General features: G+C 30.4%; 1 protein-coding gene across 3 annotated transcripts in view; it reads left to right on the top strand.

The window, feature by feature from the left end:
* Positions 1-821: 821 nt before the first annotated feature.
* Positions 822-23,705, top strand: part of LOC119608658 (A disintegrin and metalloproteinase with thrombospondin motifs 9) — a 185,412-nt gene continuing 162,528 nt past the window's right edge. Inside the window, exons 1-2 of one of the 3 annotated variants that reach the window (XM_037963162.1) lie at positions 822-1,383; positions 7,214-8,106. In XM_037963162.1, the coding sequence (XP_037819090.1) occupies positions 7,642-8,106 (465 nt within the window). In that variant the 5' untranslated portion in view covers positions 822-1,383; positions 7,214-7,641. Of the gene's footprint in view, positions 1,384-7,105; positions 8,107-23,705 lie in introns of those variants that run through there. The other 2 variants (XM_037963160.1, XM_037963161.1) reach the window with 2 other exon arrangements.

The following is a 23,705-nucleotide window of genomic DNA, read 5'->3' as shown; positions in this document are numbered from 1 at the left end:
ATAGACTAGACTATAGACTAGACTATAGACTAGACTATAGACTAGACTATAGATGACTATAGACTAGACTATAGACAGACTATAGACTAGACTATAGACTAGACTATAGACTAGACTATAACTAGACTATAGACTAGACTATAGATAGACTATACACTAGACTATAGACTAGACTATAGATAGACTATAGCCTATAGACTAGACTATAGACTAGACTATAGCTAGACTAAGACTAGACTATAGACTAGACTATAGACTAGACTTTAGACTAGACTATAGACTAGACTATAGACTAGACTATAGACTAGACTATAGACTAGACTATAGACTAGACTAGACTATAGACTAGACTAGACTATAGACTAGACTAGACTAGACTATAGACTAGACTAGACTATAGACTAGACTAGACTATAGACTAGACTATAGACTAGACTATAGACTAGACTATAGACTAGACTATAGACTAGACTGTAGACTAGACTATAGACTAGACTATAGACTAGACTATAGACTAGACTATAGACTAGACTATAGACTAGACTATAGACTAGACTATAGACTAGACTATAGACTAGACTATAGACTAGACTATAGACTAGACTATAGACTAGACTATAGACTAAACTATAGACTAGACTAGGGACTAGACTATACACCGGATTTAGACTAGACTTAAACATATTTCTCAAAAACAGCTCAATCTCCTCTAAATATATCTCCACGACTGTTAATGTTGTTGTATCATATTTTTTAAGAGTAGTGTTTGTTGCTGAGCACCATAAAATACACTAAAACAGCAACAACAGCAGCAGCAGCAGTAAAATAAAAAAAAATAAAATATATATTCTACTACTACACCAAATTTTAAAAGCCGCCAAGTAGAAAAAAATAAAATAAAATAAAAAAATAATAATAAAGACCAAAAGACAGACATCAGACCAGACCCATAGAGCAGTATTGGACGCGTGTGTACGAGGCAACGAACGACAGCGCGCTAAAAATACTAAAAAAAGAAGAAAAAAATAATTTCATACAAAAATTTAAAACAAAATAATATTTAAACGAATAAAATGAAATAAAGCTAACAAAAAAATTTTGTTACAAAATAAAATTTATACGAAAGAAATTTAAATATTTGTAGTAAAAATTAATAAATCTAAAAAAGTAAATAATAAAAAGAAAATTGTTTAAAAAGTTTTGTGTAATATTTTAGAAAAATAGAAATATTCAAGAAAAATTTTAACGAAAAATTATTAAGGAAATGGAAAAAAAATAATATAAAGTAAAAAATACTAAAATCAATAAAAAAAATATTGCAAATAAAAAGTAATAACAAAGAATCGTGTTTTTAATTCATTCACCTTTTTTTGAAAATAAAATGTGGGTAAAAAAAATTCTAACTAAAATAGTGATAAAAAATTTTTTACTACTTTAAGAATTTGTTTAGAAAACAAAAAGTAGAAAAAAAAATTATTGCAAAAATCAAATCATGTTGAAGAAGATAAAAAAAATCGAATGACTGGTTAGTTTTTTTCTGTTGTTGTTGTTGGTGTTTTTAATTATTTTTCTTTTTTTTTAATTTTTGGCAAATAGTGCTCGTGTCAAAATAAACTTTAAAACATAAAATGATAAATTAAATGAAGAATTTAAAAATTGTAAAAAAATTTTACAATGTGGACAAGAAGTGCTGCGAAAAAAAACCTTGAAATAAAAGTGAAAAGAAAATTTAATTTCAATTAAAAAATTTTAAAGTTTATTTACTTTTTCACCCAAAGAAAACAATATAGTTTTTAAACAAATTAAAGAAAAATGTGACGTCTGTTTGAATTTGTTTATTTTTTCTTTAATATTTAGTTTTGAAATACCCTCCAAAAGCATTGAAACCAGCAATTTTCAAAGCTTTTTTTTTCTTTAAAACCTAAAACAAACAAAAACTTATAACAATTTGGTTGCAAAAAATGAGAAAAAAACGTTGAAATTGTTGCTGAATTTTAAAATAAATTCGCGGTTAATGTCAATGTCTTTTGCAGACAAAAACTCTAAGCTCCCCGTTTTTGTCTTTTGTGTTTATTTTATACAAAAAAATATAGATTTTTAAATAAATAAATAAATTGGTGTTTAGTGGGAAATAGTTTGTAACCATAAAATATCATAAATTATGAAAAATGTTATAGGAAGGACAGTTGATAGCTTAGAAACCCATCTAGGGAAGTAGATCAGAATTTAGTCTATAACGGACGTATACTTAAGTCATCATATCTGAGCCAGAATTTTTTAGCAAATCTTTAATTTTTTCTGAATTTCAGAATATTTTTTTTAATTTTTCAATTATTTTTGAATCAGAAAAAATTTTAAAATTATTCTGAATTTTTAAGAAATATTTTTTTAGATTTTTTGTAATAAATTTAGGATTTTTTTTGAAAATACCTTTTTTCAGAATTTCCGAATATTTTTTGAAAAATAAAAATTTAAAAAAATATTTTTGTAGATTTTTTCTAATAAATTTTGGATCTTTTTCCAAAAATTAAAATTTTTTTCAGAATTCAGAAAAATTTCAGAAAAAATATATATTTTTTTAAAATAAATTTATGTGGAATTTTTAGGAGAATTAAAAATATTTTTTAGAATTTTTTTAAAAATCTATTTTTTTATAGAAAAGTTTAAAATTATTCAGAAAATAAGAAATAATTTTTTAAATTTTTTTCTAACAAATTTTGGAATTTTTCAGAACTTTTTTAAATTTTATATTTTTTTTTCAATAAATTTTGTTTTTTATGGAAAATACTTTAAAATTATTAAAAAATTTTAAGATAAATATTTTTGTAGATTTTTTTTTTATAAATTTGAGAATTTTTCAGAATTTTCTTAAAATTTAAATTTTTTTTTTGAAATTTCAGAATATTTTTTTTAACCAAAATCTGAAAAAAACATTTGTTTTGATATAAATAAAATTATTCAGAATTTTTAAGAAAATATATGGTTAGGTTAGTTTGATAGGAGAATGTATCTATCTGGCCTGTTGTGCGCTCCTTTTCATGAAAAAAAAATTTATTCCTGGACGTAATTCCTAAGAACTTTCCAATCAGTGTTAGTCAGGAATGTTATTTCCGGAATAATATCACTGCCATGATACTTGGATCTAACTTCGACGAATGACTGACAGTGGCAAAGAACTCTCCACATTCGTCGCTCTACATTCGTCTGAATCCGCACGTCCTATTTTATATAGATGTGCTGGTAATCCTATGGGTCCACTCAGAATACGTACCATCATACTAATTTCAGACTTGCTCATTTTAAGTTGATTTCTCGTCTTGTTCTCATCACAGTCACCCCATAGGATCTTTGTGGTTCTACCCTTCGTTTCATTATTCATAGAGACCTTATGGAATTCTCTCACCCATATTTTTAATTTAGCTTTTGTTGAGTCGAATGGTTTAGCGTTCGTAAGGTTAACTACCTCGAGCCCCCCTTCCCTTTAAACCTATTACTTTCGCCCTTTCGTTGCCGACTACTCCCGAGTGCCCTGGTACCTATATGATGTAAACTTTACCTCTGGGAGAGTATTCAGTTAAAGCTTTCTTACAAAGGTTACAATACGGTCTCAGATTTAATTCTATAACCTGATATCGCCCTAACTGCCTTCTGGCTCTCGGCGCCATATTTATTCTAATCCAATTTACACATTCCGTTATTGCTTGGACTTCTGCCAGGAAGCTTGTGTTATGATTAGGTAAACGATGGTATATTTCTGTCAATATATTGCGTTTGGCTCTAGGATCAAACAAACGTTTTTTCTTGATATGGGTGTATCTAAATTCAAACTCAAACAATTTCTGATTTGCTCTACTGTTAAGCTAAATATAAACGGAAGTAGTCTTCTTTAATAATATTGGATCTATTTAGAATTTCTTAAACGTAACAACTTTTTATGTACGATTTTAAGTTTCACATAAATTTGTCAAACTGTTAGAAGTAAACCAACAGTTTTATAGCCTAATACAGACCCTCCTTCTAATAATACCACTAAAAATTACTCTAATAAAAAATTCACAACATGTTTGTTTCTTAAAAAAACAGCAACAGAATGCTTCAAAGCCGGACCTAACTTAACAAAGAAAAAACCCAAAATAAAGACAGCTGATTTTAAAGATTAGATAAAGAACACTAAAATGCTAAACAAGGGCTATATATGAACACTGCTACAGTATAATAATTCCAAATGAATTTAACTTTAAAGTACTTAAACATTTCTTTAACATTTTTCAATATTATCTGAAGATTATTTTAAATTATTCATAACCACCGCCTTGTCTTAAATATTATTTAATGTTTATGCTAGAGTACTTCTTCATGATCAGCATATGATCGATTTGTTTGGTTTATGTCAATTAGTTTTCAATAATTTGATTTATTCAAGCATAAGAGATTGATTGATAGTGATGACATTTGTGTTTTTTTAAAAACTTTTCAATCATATAAAACATTAAATAAGTATGATCAATTCTGATGAACACTATTCGGAGTAAAGCACGCGAAAGAATAATTTAAAGGGATTTGTTTAAGTTGAAATGATTTTTATCTACTTGGGTGTAAAGCAGTGGCCGTCACAAAGAGTTAGTGTTTTGCTGAGAGATAATCGGCAACAGATTTTTAGTTTCTTTTCAAAAGTATTTTTGTCTTGACCTTGGTGTATCTGGATCAGGCTTGGGGTGTAACGATTATATAAAGTAATTCATTACATAGTTAATTACAATTACTTGTAATTGAATGTTTGCCAATTACAAAGTGTAATTGAATCAACAAGGAATTACAATTCATTGTAATTGAGGTTCAGACCATTACAATTACTTGTCAATTGAAGTTTCCGTTAATTATAAGTGATTGTAATTCAATTGAAATTTTACTTCAAATGTAATGTTGTAATTGTAAAATTTAATCATACCCCCTAAACCTACTTTTGGATGTCAACCACGGTAATGAAGAGCTTTGATGCCAGTTAGTTGATGGCATCTAATTTCAACAAATGAAGGAATTGCGTTCACAATTAAGTAATTTGTTTTTTAATTAGAACTTCATTGTTTAACTACTTAGTTAGTTAGTTGTTTAGTTAGTTAGTAGTTAGTTTTTAGTAGTTAGTTAGTTAGTTAGTAGTAGTTAGTTCTAGTTATTTAGTTAGTTAGTTAGTAGTTTAGTTCGTTAGTTAGTTAGTTCGTTAGTTAGTTAGTTAGTTCCGGTAGTTAGTTTAGTTAGTTAGTTAGTTGGTAGTTGAGTTAGTTTAGGTAGTTAGTTAGTAGTTAGGTTAGTTAGTTTAGTTAGTTAGGTTAGTTAGTTAGTTAGTTAGTTAGTGTAGCTTAAGTTAGTTAGTTAGTACTTAGTTAGTTAGTTAGTTAGTTAGTTAGCTTAGTTAGTAGTTAGTTAGTTAGTTAGTTAGTTAGTAGTTAGTTAGTTAGTTAGTTAGTTAGTTAGTTAGTTAGTTAGTTAGTTAGTTAGTAGTTAGTTAGTTAGTTAGTTAGTTAGTTAGTTAGTTAGTTAGTTAGTTAGTTAGTTAGTTAGTTAGTTAGTTAGTTAGTTAGTTAGTTAGTTAGTTAGTTAGTTAGTTAGTTAGTTAGTTAGTTAGTTAGTTAGTTAGTTAGTTAGTTAGTAGTTAGTTAGTTAGTTAGTTAGTTAGTTAGTTAGTTAGTAGTTAGTTAGTTAGTTAGTTAGTTAGTTAGTTAGTTAGTTAGTTAGTTAGTTAGTTAGTTAGTTAGTTAGTTAGTTAGTTAGTTAGTTAGTAGTTAGTTAGTTAGTTAGTTAGTTAGTTAGTTAGTTAGTTAGTTAGTTAGTTAGTTAGTTAGTTAGTTAGTTAGTTAGTTAGTTAGTTAGTTAGTTAGTTAGTTAGTTAGTTAGTTAGTTAGTTAGTTAGTTAGTTAGTTAGTTAGTTAGTTAGTAGTTAGTTAGTTAGTTAGTTAGTTAGTTAGTTAGTTAGTTAGTTAGTTAGTTAGTTAGTTAGTTAGTTAGTTAGTTAGTTAGTTAGTTAGTTAGTTAGTTAGTTAGTTAGTTCGTTCGTTCGTTCGTTCGTTCGTTCGTTCGTTCGTTCGTTTTTCGTTCGTTCGTTTCGTTCGTTCGTTCGTTCGTTCGTTCTTTCGTTCGTTCGTTCGTCGTTTCGTTCGTTCGTTCGTTCGTTCGTTCGTTCGTTCGTTCGTTCGTTTCGTTCGTTCGTTCGTTTCGTTCGTTCGTTCGTTTTCGTTTAGTTCGTTTCGTTCGTTCGTTCGTTCGTTTTTCGTTTAGTTAGTTCGTTCGTTCGTTCGTTCGTGTTCGTTTTTCGTTTCGTTGTTCTTCGTTCGTTAGTTCGTTCTTCGTTCGTTCGTTCGTTCGTTTTCGTTTGTTAGTTCGTTCGTTCGTTCGTTCGTTGTTCGTTCGTTCGTTCGTTTCGTTCGTTCGTTCGTTCGTTCGTTCGTCGTTCGTTCGTTCGTTCGTTCGTTTCGTTTCGTTCTTCGTTTTCGTTTTCGTTCGTTCGTTCGTTCGTTCGTTCGTTCGTTCGTTTTCGTTCGTTTTCGTAGTTAGTTCAGTTAGTAGTTAGTTAGTAGTTAGTTAGTTAGTTAGTTAGGTTAGTTAGTTAGTAGTAGTAGTTAGTTAGTTAGTTAGTTAGTTAGCCACAATAAACCGGCACAAATGGGTTCGGAGCAACTTAAAATTTTTGTGTCCCACAATTTTGACTTTAGTTTTGAAGACATAACAAACCGATACACAAATACATCAAACTATTTCAAAAATATTCAAAACTTCGATATAAATGTTTACATCATTAAAACTCCCAAATATCTACTTTTTTGCTTCTGTCACATTCAAAAATTCGTTAAATAATTTATTTATTTTTTATACTCGTTAAAGTTTTAAAATCAATAAAAATCGTTAACTCTTATTTAGTTTAGACAAAGTGTCTCTATATGCTTCAAAAATATTTCCAAAAATTGTTGGTGTAATGTAAACCGGTTTAAAAAAATATTTACAACTAAATTATAACGTTTAAGTAGATGAGATTTTGAAAGAGTTTATTTTATGCAAAAGCCACCAAAAAAACTATTAATAATTTTATTACCTTTTATACAACAGCATCAAAATCTCAGATAGACGTACTTTAGAAAAACAAAGATTTGCATGTAAATTTAAACAACAACAAAAATTCCATCCAATTTGCATAATTTTCTAATCATCATGAATCTTTTAGATACAAAAAGAATCCCAAAATATTTTGTTTACAAAATAAGGTACTTGAACATAATTTGTTAACAACATTAACAGAAAAAAAAATAAATAAAAAAGGAAATTATAACTACAACAATAACAAATAAATAACAAAAAAAATTAAACAAAAAGAAGAAAACCACACACAAAATCCATTATCAAATCAATGCCCTCGTCAAATGGCAAACGACGACGAGTTTAGAATAAATAATTTTACAATTAAAGTTCGAAAATACAACAACAAAACAACCACAAATAACAACTTTTAACAAAAACAACAAACGCAAAAAAAAGTAATAATAATTTAAAATTCACCCTTCCGTTAAAGTTAAAGTTTATAATACGAACACAGACACCACCAACACACGTGTCTTTTTTACACAAAATACAAAAAAAGGTAAAGCATACAACATGGTGCCCGAGGCCGAAAGTTTATTAACCGCCCCTCCTTTGGGGCGCACCCATACAAGGGCATCTTCATCAACCTCTACGGCGGATATGATAGAAGTGTCACCCTCTTGCTGTTGTCAGTGTCACTGTCAGGATCAGCAGCTGCCGTCTACTAGTGCCACCGCCACTTTACGTTCAAATACATCGGCTACATTATCGGCGTATTCTTGTAACACGTCCAGCAGCCAGCGTAATTGTAGCCACTCCTGTGATCATCATTTAGATTTTATGTGTGGCCAAGCAGATTCCAGCACAAACTTTTTACCCGCTACACCCAACAGCAACAACAACAATTACACATCATCTCCCTCGTACATATCGGAAGATGAGGACAGTGTATTGCGCTATTCGTTCAAAGGTATACCGCCCGAAATGTATTCAGCCAAAAAGGAATTTATCTACAGGCGACCGTTGGTTGAGAAACAGGTAAGTTTGATTTGAATTCTTGTTTCTTCCTGTTCAATACATAGTCTAATGCAGAAACCTACATTTATAGCTAAAGTATTGAATTAACCCGGCCTGAATAGTTTTTTTTTCATGTCTCGCCGTCTTTTTTAAGAGCCATTGGTTCAAAAAAAAAAGAAGGGCTTAAAATTACTTTCAATTCATTTAAATCGTTATACAAACAAACAAACAATACGACACAAAATTATAACAAGACACAAAAACAACAAAAAATGTTTAGTTGAAAATTTATTGATTTTTAAATATAATTTGATTTGTATTCGATTTCGTTTTAAATTTCACATGAACACACTCACTCAGTCAGTCATCGGGAAACACTTTAGAGTGACTGAGTGAGTGCATGGTAAAATGGAATAAGTCCAGAAAGTTTTGTTTCTGGACAATAATAGTTTTTGATCTTTATTGAAAATTCGCAGAAGAATATTTCGATTTAAAGTATTAAAATCTATAGTCTAGTCTAAAGTCTAGTCTATAATCTACTCTATTGTCTAGTCTATAGTCTTGTCTATAGTCTAGTCTATATTCTACTCTATTGTCTAGTCTATAGTCAAGTCTATAGTCAAGTCTATGGTCTAGTCTATAGTCTAGTCTATAGTCTAGTCTATAGTCAAGTCTATGGTCTAGTCTATAGTCAAGTCTATGGTCTAGTCTATAGTCAAGTCTATGGTCTAGTCTATAGTCAAGTCTATGGTCTAGTCTATAGTCTAGTCTATAGTCTAGTCTAGTCTATAGTCTAGTCTATAGTCTAGTCTATAGTCTAGTCTATAGTCTAGTCTATAGTCTAGTCTATAGTCTAGTCTATAGTCTAGTCTATAGTCTAGTCTATAGTCTAGTCTATAGTCTAGTCTATAGTCTAGTCTATAGTCTAGTCTATAGTCTAGTCTATAGTCTAGTCTATAGTCTAGTCTATAGTCTAGTCTATAGTCTAGTCTATAGTCTAGTCTATAGTCTAGTCTATAGTCTAGTCTATAGTCCTAGTCTATAGTCTAGTCTATAGTCTAGTCTATAGTCTAGTCTATAGTCTAGTCTATAGTCTAGTCTATAGTCTAGTCTATAGTCTAGTCTATAGTCTAGTCTATAGTCTAGTCTATAGTCTAGTCTATAGTCTAGTCTATAGTCTAGTCTATAGTCTAGTCTATAGTCTAGTCTATAGTCTAGTCTATAGTCTAGTCTATAGTCTAGTCTATAGTCTAGTCTATAGTCTAGTCTATAGTCTAGTCTATAGTCTAGTCTATAGTCTAGTCTATAGTATAGTCTATAGTCTAGTCTATAGTCTAGTCTATAGTCTAGTCTATAGTCTAGTCTATAGTCTAGTCTATAGTCTAGTCTATAGTCTAGTCTATAGTCTAGTCTATAGTCTAGTCTATCGTCTAGTCTATAGTCTAGTCTATAGTCTAGTCTAGTCTAGTCTATAGTCTAGTCTATAGTCTAGTCTATAGTCTAGTCTATAGTCTAGTCTATAGTCTAGTCTATAGTATAATCTATAGTCTAGTCTATAGTCTAGTCTATAGTCGAGTCTATAGTCGAGTCTATAGTCTAGTCTATATTCTAGTCTATAGTCGAGTCTATAGTCTAGTCTAGTCTATAGTCTAGTCTATATTCTAGTCTATAGTCGAGTCTATAGTCTAGTCTAGTCTAGTCTAGTCTATAGTCTAGTCTATAGTCTAGTCTATAGTCGAGTCTATAGTCTAGTCTATAGTCTAGTCTATAGTCTAGTCTATAGTCTAGTCTATAGTCTAGTCTATAGTCTAGTCTATAGTCTAGTCTATAGTCTAGTCTATAGTCTAGTCTATAGTCTAGTCTATAGTCTAGTCTATAGTCTAGTCTATAGTCTAGTCTATAGTCTAGTCTATAGTCTAGTCTATAGTCTAGTCTATAGTCTAGTCTATAGTCTAGTCTATAGTCTAGTCCATAGTCTAGTCTATAGTCTAGTCCATAGTCTAGTCTATAGTCTAGTCCATAGTCTAGTCTATAGTCTAGTTTATAGTCTAGTCTATAGTCTAGTCTATAGTCTAGTCTATAGTCTAGTCTATAGTCTAGTCTATAGTCTAGTCTATAGTCTAGTCTATAGTCTAGTCTATAGTCTAGTCTATAGTCTAGTCTATAGTCTAGTCTATAGTCTGATCTATAGTGTAGTCTAGTCTATAGTCTAGTCTATAGTCGAGTCTATAGTCTAGTCTATATTCTAGTCTATAGTCGAGTCTATAGTCGAGTCTATAGTCGAGTCTATAGTCTAGTCTATAGTCTAGTCTATAGTCTAGTCTATAGTCTAGTCTATAGTCTAGTCTATAGTCTAGTCTATAGTCTAGTCTATAGTCTAGTCTATAGTCTAGTCTATAGTCTAGTCTATAGTCTAGTATATAGTCGAGTCTATAGTCTAGTCTAGTCTATGGTCTAGTCTATAGTCTAGTCTATAGTCGAGTCTATAGTCGAGTCTATAGTCTAGTTTATAGTCTAGTCTAGTCTACAGTCTAGTCTAGTCTAGTCTAGTCTAGTCTAGTCTACAGTCTAGTCTATAGTCTAGTCTGTAGTCTAGTCTATAGTCTAGTCTATAGTCTAGTCTAGTCTAGTCTAGTCTAGTCTAGTCTAGTCTAGTCTAGTCTAGTCTAGTCTAGTCTAGTCTAGTCTAGTCTAGTCTAGTCTAGTCTAGTCTAGTCTATAGTCTAGTCTATAGTCCAGTCTATATTCTAATCTCTAATCTAGCCTATTTCCGTCATATGAAGGTTTTTCATTGATGGATGGAATTTGTTTATCGATCCTTAACAGAAACTATTACGAGTTTATGTTAATACTTTCTGCGTGTCTGCCATTTTGTTGAAAAGTTTTTCTTCCATGATTCCCAGGATCTAGTTTTAGGCAGTTATAGGACTTTAGCTCTATTAATATAAAACTACTCTTAATTGTACAGTTGATCTCTAACATTTCGGCGATTTCCGTTTAGATAGACAACATTATTGCACTGCAAAAGTTTGGCAGTTGAGTTATTTTATACACAAGATTCCTACAGTTCTATTCGCTTCAATTAATAATACTTTGTATGTTTTATGGAAAAACATAATAAAGGGTATTCAATAGAAAAAAGGAGACTATATTGCTCACTATATTCAAAAAGTGCTAACTCATAACTATTATTAACTAAATAGATAGCTGAGTTAGCACTTTTTGAATACAGTGTCGCGATAAACGTCCAACTTTTGTGTTCTTTGGATACCATCTTTTACAAATATATATATTGGTAAAAGACGTCCAAGCACCTTTACATTGTGTGCTACATTATATGTGAAGATGCTTGATGATGATCTGATATATAGATGCGATCCCAGAATGAATTTCAGTTCTCTAATTTAGCTGAAAACTTATGCAAAGATTTTATTTTACTTCTATTTGTGAACACCCCTATTATTTGTTTATAATTTTTTTCTACTTTGGATTTGAAATACACTTCATTGCACAGAAATTTAATTCAACCATTTATGCTGATCATCGAAGTTTTTGTTTTATGATCAATTTTGTGTTTTCTGTGCAGACTTTTTTGGTATTTTAGAGGGGATTTTGTCGCCAGTGTCGCTTGTTATTAGACATTTTAATATTGTCGTTAGGATTTTTTCTGTATTTATTTATTAGTTTTTGTTGTTATTTTTATGGAGTTTTGTTTTAAAAAGACCATGCTGATCAGTCTAGGCGGCAGACTAAAATTTATTTTTTTTGCTTCGTTGTTGAACTTTTTTGGGTGATAAGTGTTAGACTTTTAATCCTTGACGGGCGATGTTAAAGAAAAGAGTAAATTTAATATTATAAATGAGATGATCATTTTATAATTGAAATGATCATAGTTGATCAGCACTGTGTTAGATTTTCCCATCCATAAAAACAATACTTTAGAAATTTATTAAGGAACTAAATCGAACCCACAATGGGTTAGGTCGCCATATGCTTGACATAAAACCTTATAAACAACAATACTTCTAAAATTAAATAAAATAAAACAAAATTACAATAAAATAAATAAAAATAAATACTCGTACGATCAAAAACCTAAAAAAATCATCGAAAAAAAAAAACACTACTAACTACTCACTCACCAGCCATGTGTGCGATTTATTTTTCGGGTGTGTGTGATTTATTTTATTTAAGTATCAATTCAATTTTTTTTTGCTATTTTTGCTTGTTAAACAAATAAAAAAAAAACTAAAAAATAAAATAAATAAAAAACCAACTAGAATAAAAGTATACAATAACGATAAAAGTTTGTTGGGTTTGTTACCTTACTCTTCTTCTTCTACTGTTTTCAAGTAGGTAATTTTGACAACAACTACAACAACTATAAAATAACATGCGACCGATCAGCCAGCCAAGTCCGTCAATAAGATGTTGGTGTTATTTAACCGTATTATTCTATAGAACAACGGTTCCCAAAAGGGGGTCCGCGGACCCCTAGTGGTCCGTAGCAAAATCCTAGGGGGTCCGCGAAGACGAACGAAAAAAATCATGAATAAAAAATATTCTCTATATGTTACAAAATATTAAAAATATCTCCAAATTTTTCATAAATACTAAAATACACAATTTTTATTCAATAATCCCAGATTTGTTGGTGACTCTTTGAATTTTATTGTTTCGGTCGTTTATCAGGATGAAGCTAGGCGCTACAAATTTATTGTTTCACTTTTATAAAGTAAAGTATTACGTGATTTGTAATTTTTATAAATATAAATGTTTTTATAGCAGACGGATAATGATTTGCCTTAGAATTAAATACTGATACTAGTATCCCGGAATATGAAGTTAGGTCACATTTCATAATATTTTTTTAAATTGTAAGCAAAAGTGTTAATCTAGTTGATTTTAAATATAAATATTCCATTCCAACGTGATACACAGATTTTAACTTCATTTTGTTGTCCAATATTATTAAATCAACATCAGAAAATTCATAGCGTTTTGCGTAAATAGTCAAAACCACGCAGTAAAATAATTCGTAGGTATTTTAAAATTCAAATTTAAGATCCAAATTCACAGTACATTCGCAAAGAGTTCAAGTCATATTTTATGTGGGTAACGCATTCCGCAACAACATCGAAGAAGTCTAACTTTCACATATTTTCCCGAAAATTTAGCTTACATACTCAGCTCACTCCTATGCAATCGCAAAAAAATTTAGAAACATGACTCTTTAAGCACATGTCGACAATACTTGTTAAAGAAACCTTTTCTCTACCTTGACGAGAAATGAACATGAAAGCTCTCACGATCATAAAATTAAACATCATGTTAGAAGTCATTCTATATTTAAAACCATGAAATTGAAAACATCTCCGAAATACTAAATGTTCTCAATGTACGGGAATATTTTATAGGGTTTATGGACCAGGACTAAGACAATTTTCGAACAATTACACAGTGATACAGCAAAAAAATGCAGGGGTTCTCATATACCAATTCCATTTCGTTATAGTCCATAGAGTAGGAATTTATTTTTAATTTTTCCCGATCACTTCGTTTAGTTCCTTTTTAAGAGCAAAAGTTGTGAAAAAGAGCTATTTCTGAAGTTTTAACTTTAAAAAAATATATGTCTGGTAGTTTGCAACCGATTTTCAAATTGGATATTTTGTTTTAAAGATACAAGTGTTGTCTTTCAACCCAAAAAAATAAATCCAAAATTTATGATTAATGTCTTGGTTACGGCCATTTAAGTAAAAAAACTCACACTTTTTTCACAATTTTTAATTTTCATACTGCTCTACGTTGGCCATGAAGCAATAACTTTAGCTTTTATTACATTTGAAAAAAGCCACATTAAGTTGGGTTTCCAATGATGGTCAATTTATGATAATCGATGAAAAAGGTTATGAGTTGTGCTAAGTTTTATAAAAATATAGCATATTTCTTCCATACAAAAACGTTCATGTTTCTGGTTTTCTTTGTAACAAGTTTAAAAAATGTTTATAAACATTTTTATACAAAAATTAATTTGTATGGAGAAAACCAAAAATTCGAGAAACATGCTATAAGAAAAATTGGCATAAATTATCCAGTTTTTCATAGATTTTTATGAAATAACAAGTTTTAGAAACCTTCCTTTATGTGATTCTTCAGGAAAGTAATAAAAGATGAACTCACTGCCTCATGGTCAAAGTAGAGCATGATGAAAATGAAAATTTTTTAAAAAAGTGTGAGTTTTTTTACTTAAACGACCGTAACTCAGACATTTGACCATAAATTTTGGATTTCTTTTTTTGGATTAAAAGACACTTGTATCATTAAAAAAAAAATCGGATTTGAAAATCGGATGAAAACTACTAAACTTATGATTTTTCAAATTTAAAACTTCAAAAATGGCTCTTTTTCGCATCTTTTGCTCTTAAAAAGTAAGTTAACGAAGTGATAGGGGAAAACTAAAAATATATTCGTACTCTATGGACTATAACGAAATAGAATTGGTATATGAGAACGCCTGCATTTTATTTTTCTTCACTTTTGTATCACAGTGTTATTTATAACAATAAGATATCAAAATATGTATGGGGGTCCGTGAAATTAAATAAATTCCTCAAGGGGTCCGCGAAGTAAAAAATGGTGGGAACCGCTGCTATAGAATACCAATCATAGCAACAACAATAAAAATTTTGTTAATACGAGTACGAATACGTTTAGGTTTTTTTTTGGAATACAAAATTTAACAAAAATGTTACGTTATTTTAGTTTTATAGGAATGAGTGTGTCAGTTTAAAATCAGCCCAATGCTGGTAAATAAGTTGCCGTGATGAAGATAGTTAATACAGTAAAAAAAAAGAAAACGTTTGAAAAGCAAGAATTTGAGGCATGAGAATTTGTTATCATGTTTAAGAAGAGATTTCAAAATCTTTGGGAGCTACTGTAGCGAACACAACTGATTTGTTTCATGCGAAAATTGACCTATGGACTAGACTATAGACTAGACTATAGACTAGACTATAGACTAGACTAGACTATAGACTAGACTATAGACTAGACTATAGACTAGACTAGACTATAGACTAGACTATAGACTAGACTATAGACTAGACTATAGACTAGATTATAGACTAGACTATAGACTAGACTATAGACTATACTATAGACTAGACTATAGACTAGACTATAGACTGGACTATAGACTAGACTATAGACTAGACTATAGACTAGACTATAGACTAGACTATAGACTAGACTATAGACTAGACTATAGACTAGACTATAGACTAGACTATAGACTTAGACTATAGACTAGACTATAGACTAGACTATAGACTAGACTATAGACTAGACTATAGACTAGACTATAGACTAGACTATAGACTAGACTATAGACTAGACTATAGACTAGACTATAGACTAGACTATAGACTAGACTATAGACTAGACTAATAGACTATAGACTAGACTATAGACTAGACTATAGACTAGACTATAGACTAGACTATAGACTAGACTATAGACTAGACTATAGACTAGACTATAGACTAGACTATAGACTAGACTATAGACTAGACTATAGACTAGACTATAGACTAGACTATAGACTAGACTATAGACTAGACTAATAGACTAGACTATAGACAGACTATAGACTAGACTATAGACTAGACTATAGACTAGACTATAGACTAGACTATAGACTAGACTATAGACTAGACTATAGACTAGACTATAGACTAGACTATAGACTAGACTATAGACTAGACTATAGACTAGACTATAGACTATAGACTAGACTATAGACTAGACTATAGACTAGACTATAGACTAGACTATAGACTAGACTATAGACTAGACTATAGACTAGACTATAGACTAGATTATAGACTAGATTATAGACTAGACTATAGACTAGACTATAGACTAGACTATGGATTAGACTATAGACTAGACTATAGACTAGACTATAGACTGGACTATAGACTAGACTATAGACTAGACTATAGATTAGACTATAGACTAAACTATAGACTAGACTATAGACTAGACTATAGATCAGACTATAGACTAGACTATAGACTAGACTATAGACTAGACTATAGACTAGACTATAGACTAGACTATAGACTAGACTATAGACTAGACTATAGACTAGACTATAGACTAGACTATAGACTAGACTATAGACTAGACTATAGACTAGACTATAGATTAGACTACAGACAAGGCTATAGACTAGACTATAGACTAGACTATAGAATAGACTATAGACAAGACTATAGACTAGACTATAGACTAGACTATAGACCAGACTATAGACTAGACTATAGACTAGACTATAGACAAGACTATAGACTAGACTATAGACTAGACTATAGACTAGACTATAGACTAGACTATAGACTAGACTATAGACTAGACTATAGACTAGACTATAGATTAGACTATAGACTAGACTATAGACTAGACTATAGACTAGACTATAGACTAGACTATAGACTAGACTATAGACTAGACTATAGACTAGACTATAGACTAGACTATAGACTAGACTATAGACTAGACTATAGACTAGACTTGACTAGACTATAGACTAGACTATAGACTAGACTATAAACTAGACTATAGACTAGACTAATAGACTAGACTATAGACTAGACTATAGACTAGACTATAGACTAGACTATAGACTAGACTATAGACTAGACTATAGACTAGACTATAGACTAGACTATAGACTAGACTATAGACTAGACTATAGACTAGACTATAGACTAGACTATAGACTAGACTATAGACTACTATAGACTAGACTATAGACTAGACTATAGACTTAGGACTATAGACTAGACTATAGACTAGACTATAGGGACTAGACTATAGACTAGACTACTAGGACTAGACTATAGGACTAGACTATAGACTAGACTATAGACTAGACTAGACTAGACTATAGACTAGACTATAGACTAGACTATAGACTAGACTATAGACTAGACTATAGACTAGACCTATAGACTAGACTATAGACTAGACTATAGACTAGACTATGACTAGACTATAGACTAGACTATAGACTAGACTATAGACGAGACTATAGGACTAGACTATAGACTAGACTATACCTAGACTAGACTATAGACTAGACTATAGACTAGACTATAGACTAGACTATAGACTAGACTATAGACTAGACTATAGACTAGGACTATAGACTAGACTATCGACTAGACTAAGACTATACTATAGACTACTAGACTAGACTATAGACTAGACATAAGACTATACTATAGACTAGACTATAGACTAGACTATAGACTAGACTATAGGACTAGACTATAGACTAGACTATAGACAGACATGGATAGACTAGACTAGACCTAGGACTATAGACTAGACCTATAGACTATACTATAGACTAGACTATAGACTAGACTATAGACTAGACTATAGACTAGACTATAGACTAGACTATAGACTAGACTATAGACTAGACTGTAGACTAGACTATAGACTAGACTATAGACTAGACTATAGACTAGACTATAGACTAGACTATAGACTAGACTATAGACTAGACTATAGACTAGACTATAGACTAGACTATAGACTAGACTATAGACTAGACTATAGACTAGACTATAGACTAGACTATAGACTAGACTATAGACTAGACTATAGACTAAACTATAGACTAGACTATAGACTAGACTATAGACTAGACTATAGACTAGACTATAGACTAGACTATAGACTAGACCATAGACTATACTGTAGACTAGACGACAGACTAGACCATAGACTACACTATACACTACACTATTTCAGTTTAGGTAGTGAGTTGGTAAACGGTAGTATATTTCGGCTTCTGGTTTTAAATACTGATCCTTAGGCTGGTTGTCATACATAATTTTTTCATATGTTAACAAAATTTTCCAGCATGGGGCTGTTTAAAAAAAGTTCTTCTCCATTTACTGTTTATTCACACTCTTCTTCTAGCGATTTCTTCTTCTTTTTCATTTTTTACTACTATTTACTACTACCATTACGTATACACAGATACAACAACTACTACTACTGCGGCTAATCAAATATTCCACTAACAAAAATTTATAAAAAATTAACCAAAAAAATTTTATGCAAACATTTGCAAAAATTTGTAAATGAAATCGAAATTAAACGAGAAAGAAACAAAAAAACATAAAAAATAACAAAAAAAAAAAAAAAAAGAAATGATACCACTGAAGAAAGAAAGAAGAAGCAGAAAATAAATTCAAACACGTACAAGAAAGAAAAAAGTAACAACAACATTGACATTATAACAACAACAAAAAAACTAACAAATTGAGAAAAGAAATTCTCATTTGTTGATTTTAAAGTTGAGCTTGAAAACAAAATTCAAGTTGAGTTCAGGTGTGATGGTGTGGTGGGTTGTTTAAAATGAGTTGAAATTGTGGCAAAATAGTTAAATAAATAAATAATTATATTCATACATATTTAATAAAATCTTAATGTAAATAAATATTTAAAATTATTGTTATTAATTTTTATAAATTAAAAACCAAACATATTAATAAATTTGCATATTTATTATTAATATTTTTAAAATTTTCCTGACATGTGCAATTTTTTTAAAACTGTTTCAGTTTTTTGTGTATAATGGAATTTTTTCTCTTAATTATGTGAATTTTTTTATAACTTTGAAAAAGAGGAAATCCATTTAAAACTTTTTGTTTTGTTTTATAAAAACATTGAGTTTTTGATTTCAACAGTATTTGTCCATAATAATAGAAACCTGCCAAAGTGCATTTAAAATTTCCATTGTTTAATGGCAATATTTCAAAATGTTTAGTTCAATATATAAAAGAATCAAATTTAAAATGTTTTTTTTAGAAGCTAAAGTTTTGTATACGAAGTTTGAATAACCAAGTTGGGGATGTCTGCAAAATAGTGTCATTTTAAACAATATTGTTTATTTCTATTCAAGGACACACGGAACCTTGACTGAAGTCATTCACTTTAGAATTTTAAGTTTTTTTTATAGAATTTTGACACCAATTTGCCACTATAAATATGCTGATTTGCGATAAAGTTTGTTATAATAATATTATTTAGATAGTTTTTTGTTAAACTTTAATAAAGTATTGGACTGTTGACCCGATGTTTTGTAAAATGGTTCTAGTTAGTTAAATAGTATAAAAGGAGAATGTGTGATACATCAGATCAGAAGTACTAGGTTTATTTCACTTTCGGGTCTGTTGTAAGCTGATTTATCAAAAACTTTGTTGGGAATTAAACCCTGAGGACTGATTAACTATAACACCTGCAATTAACCTCAAATGGCATGGCTAATCAGATATCATTCATCTAAACCATGTCCTTGCTTAGGTATGAGAAACTTTGAGGCCATCGATGAATACTGCACACATAGGAAGCAGACGGAATGTTAATGGTTAAGAGGATCATTGGAGCAACTGCCAGTAGGAATCCGTTACTACACAGATGGATTTCTGTCTACTACTGTCTACTTAATCATAACACTAACTTCCAGGCAGAACTCCGTGCAATAATGCTATTAGGGCGATATCACTTGATAGGCTAAATTTAATACCGTATTAGACTGTAGGAGAGCATTAGATGAATACTTTTCCAGATATATTCAGGAATAGTCTAGTCTATAGTCTAGTTTATAGTCTAGTCTATAGTCTAGTCTATAGTCTAGTCTATAGTCTAGTCTATAGTCTAGTCTATAGTCTAGTCTATAGTCTAGTCTATAGTCTAGTCTATAGTCTAGTCTATAGTCTAGTCTATAGTCTAGTCTATAGTCTAGTCTATAGTCTAGTCTATAGTCTAGTCTATAGTCTAGTCTATAGTCTAGTCTATAGTCTAGTCTAGTCTAGTCTATAGTCTAGTCTATAGTCTAGTCTATAGTCTAGTCTATATTCTAGTCTACAGTCTAGTCTATAGTCTAGTCTAGTCTATAGTCTAGTCTATATTCTAGTCTAGTCTATAGTCTAGTCTATATTCTAGTCTAGTCTATAGTCTAGTCTATAGTCTAGTCTATAGTCTAGTCTATAGTCTAGTCTATAGTCTAGTCTATATTCTAGTCTACAGTCTAGTCTATAGCCTAGTCTATAGTCTAGTCTATAGTCTAATCTATAGTCTAGTCTATAGTCTAGTCTATAGTCTAGTCTATAGTCTAGTCTATAGTCTAGTCTATAGTCTAGTCTATAGTCTAGTCTATAGTCTAGTCTATAGTCTAGTCTATAGTCTAGTCTATAGTCTAGTCTATAGTCTAGTCTATAGTCTAGTCTATAGTCTAGTCTATAGTCTAGTCTATAGTCTAGTCTATAGTCTAGTCTATAGTCTAGTCTATAGTCTAGTCTATAGTCTATTCTATAGTCTAGTCTATAGTCTAGTCTATAGTCTAGTCTATAGTCTAGTCTATATAGTCTAGTCTATAGTCTAGTATAGTCTAGTCTAGTCTAGTCTAGTCTATAGTCTAGTCTATAGTCTAGTCTATAGTTTAGTCTATAGTCTAGTCTATAGTCTAGTCTATAGTCTAGTCTATAGTCTAGTCTATAGTCTAGTCTATAGTCTAGTCTATAGTCTAGTCTATAGTCTAGTCTATAGTCTAGTCTATAGTCTAGTCTATAGTCTAGTCTATACTCTAGTCTATAGTCTAGTCTATAGTCTAGTCTATAGTCTAGTCTATAGTCTAGTCTATAGTCTAGTCTATAGTCTAGTCTATACTCTAGTCTATAGTCTAGTCTATAGTCTAGTCTATAGTCTAGTCTATACTCTAGTCTATAGTCTAGTCTATAGTCTAGTCTATAGTCTAGTCTATAGTCTAGTCTATAGTCTAGTCTATAGTCTAGTCTATAGTCTAGTCTATAGTCTAGTCTATAGTCTAGTCTATAGTCTAGTCTATAGTCTAGTCTATAGTCTAGTCTATAGTCTAGTCTATAGTCTAGTCTATAGTCTAGTCTATAGTCTAGTCTATAGTCTAGTCTATAGTCTAGTCTATAGTCTAGTCTATAGTCTAGTCTATAGTCTAGTCTATAGTCTAGTCTATAGTCTAGTCTATAGTCTAGTCTATAGTCTAGTCTATAGTCTAGTCTATAGTCTAGTCTATAGTCTCGTCTATAGTCTCGTCTATAGTCTAGTCTATAGTCTAGTCTATAGTCTAGTCTATAGTCTCGTCTATAGTCTCGTCTATAGTCTAGTCTATAGTCTCGTCTATAGTCTCGTCTATAGTCTAGTCTATAGTCTAGTCTATAGTCTAGTCTATAGTCTAGTCTATAGTCTAGTCTCTAGTCTAGTCTATAGTCTAGTCTATAGTCTAGTCTATAGTCTAGTCTATAGTCTAGTCTATAGTCTAGTCTATAGTCTAGTCTATAGTCCTAGTCTATAGTCTAGTCTATAGTCTAGTCTATAGTCTAGTCTATAGTCCTAGTCTATAGTCTAGTCTATAGTCTAGTCTATAGTCTAGTCTATAGTCCTAGTCTATAGTCTAGTCTATAGTCTAGTCTATAGTCTAGTCTATAGTCTAGTCTATAGTCTAGTCTATAGTCTAGTCTATAGTCTAGTCTATAGTCTAGTCTATAGTCTAGTCTATAGTCTAGTCTATAGTCTAGTCTATAGTCTAGTCTATAGTCTAGTCTATAGTCTAGTCTATAGTCTAGTCTATAGTCTAGTCTATAGTCTAGTCTATAGTCTAGTCTATAGTCTAGTCTATAGTCTAGTCTATAGTCTAGTCTATAGTCTAGTCTATAGTCTAGTCTATAGTCTAGTCTATAGTCTAGTCTATAGTCTAGTCTATAGTCTAGTCTATAGTCTAGTCTATAGTCTAGTCTATAGTCTAGTCTATAGTCTAGTCTATAGTCTAGTCTATAGTCTAGTCTATAGTCTAGTCTATAGTCTAGGTCTATAGTCTAGTCTATAGTCTAGTCTATAGTCTAGTCTATAGTCTAGTCTATAGTCTAGTCTATAGTCTAGTCTATAGTCTAGTCTATAGTCTAGTCTATAGTCTAGTCTATAGTCTAGTCTATAGTCTAGTCTATAGTCTAGTCTATAGTCTAGTCTATAGTCTAGTCTATAGTCTAGTCTATAGTCTAGTCTATAGCTTCTTCAGAATGACCAAGTCCGATGTTGGTATGATGGTAGATCTGAGGACACAGGATAACGGAACAAGAATACAAAATGGGAAGAAAGGTTTCAGACGAATGTAGGAGCATTCGAAGGAACAGTGAAACTCTGTAGCACTTTTTTCTTAATCCCAGGCTTTTATCGAAATTTAATCAAAATATCGGGAGGGTTGTTTCTTCAAACAGGCTGACTGTTAAATTATATCCAGGAAACTGAGTTTTTGATAATCGGACGATATAAGGTTTTGGTCGCCAAGATTTTCTGTGTAAAAGAGAACTCAACAGGTCCGATAGCGGCCTTTTTCTTCTATTTACTTATTCGAATCTAAACTATGTATGTAAATTAACTTGTTGATGGGGATCAAAATGAGTTACAAATTCTTCAAACTGTTTGAAAAAATTTCTATTGATGCGATTTTGTGTTCACATCTTTCAATTAAATGACTAAAATATAAAAACAATAATTTAAAAAATATTAAATTTATTTATGGAACTTTTATGACTAAAAAAATAATGCATTAATTCTTTATTTATTTTAGCATTTTATTATCAAACCTGTCCGCCTGCAAGCGTATCTTTTGACCATAAATCTTTAACAAAAATACAAAATAAATAGTCATTAAAAATGTTATAGAAATGTTTAAAAAAGTTGAACTAATTAAATCATAAAAAACAGATTTAAATATGTTTCAAATTATTAAAAAAAAAATGCAAACAATTGTTAAATGACAAACAAAAAGATGAAACCGAGAGTAGTATTTGATGGATTAAACCATTTCCAAGTTAAATTTAAAAATAAACAATTTTGAAAAAAGCAACAGCTTGAGCTTTTACAAATTTCTTTAAAAAGTTAAATTAGCGTATAATGTATTATAAGCTTTTAAAACACAGCTATTATTTTATAGAAAAAAGCTTTAAATATATAATTATGTTAAAGCTTTAAGCGTGCAAAATTAGCAAGCTAAGGTTTTTAATATTGCAGCTTAAAGCTTCTTTAACTTTATTTATAACTTTATTTGAAATAAATTTTAAACCAGAAAAACTTTTAAAAGAAACTTCTCAGTCTTCCTAGTGTTAATACATATAAAATAAACCTGTCAGCGGGTGGTAAATATTTAAGAAATAAATGAATATAATTGCAAATAAAATAAAAATAAAGATGTGACCAATAAAAGTGCATATTTAATTACACATTTAAAGAAAACAAGCAAATAAATTAATTAAAAAATGTTAAGGAAGTAAAAGCAAAACGAAATAAAATATTAAAGAAACACAACAAATAAATTGTTAAGAAAGGCCAAGATTAAAAAAAAAATTATCACTCACTTTCAGCTGATTGCAATGAAGAAATTTACGGTTTTCAATTTGAACTGCCAATCAAACAGCCATCAAGGCCCCATATTCAAAATGACATATTAAGAAGCTGTTTTTCTTTTGTTGCCAATTTTTTTTGTATAAAAACAAACTGGTTTAAAA

The sequence above is a fragment of the Lucilia sericata genome, unplaced genomic scaffold (assembly GCF_015586225.1).
Source record: "Lucilia sericata isolate MDLA Ls3-8-SP2 unplaced genomic scaffold, ASM1558622v1 Contig000865F_arrow, whole genome shotgun sequence".
NCBI lineage: Eukaryota > Metazoa > Arthropoda > Insecta > Diptera > Calliphoridae > Lucilia > Lucilia sericata.
Note: the sequence above shows the minus strand (reverse complement) of the source record. Positions and strands in the feature narration are given on the sequence as shown.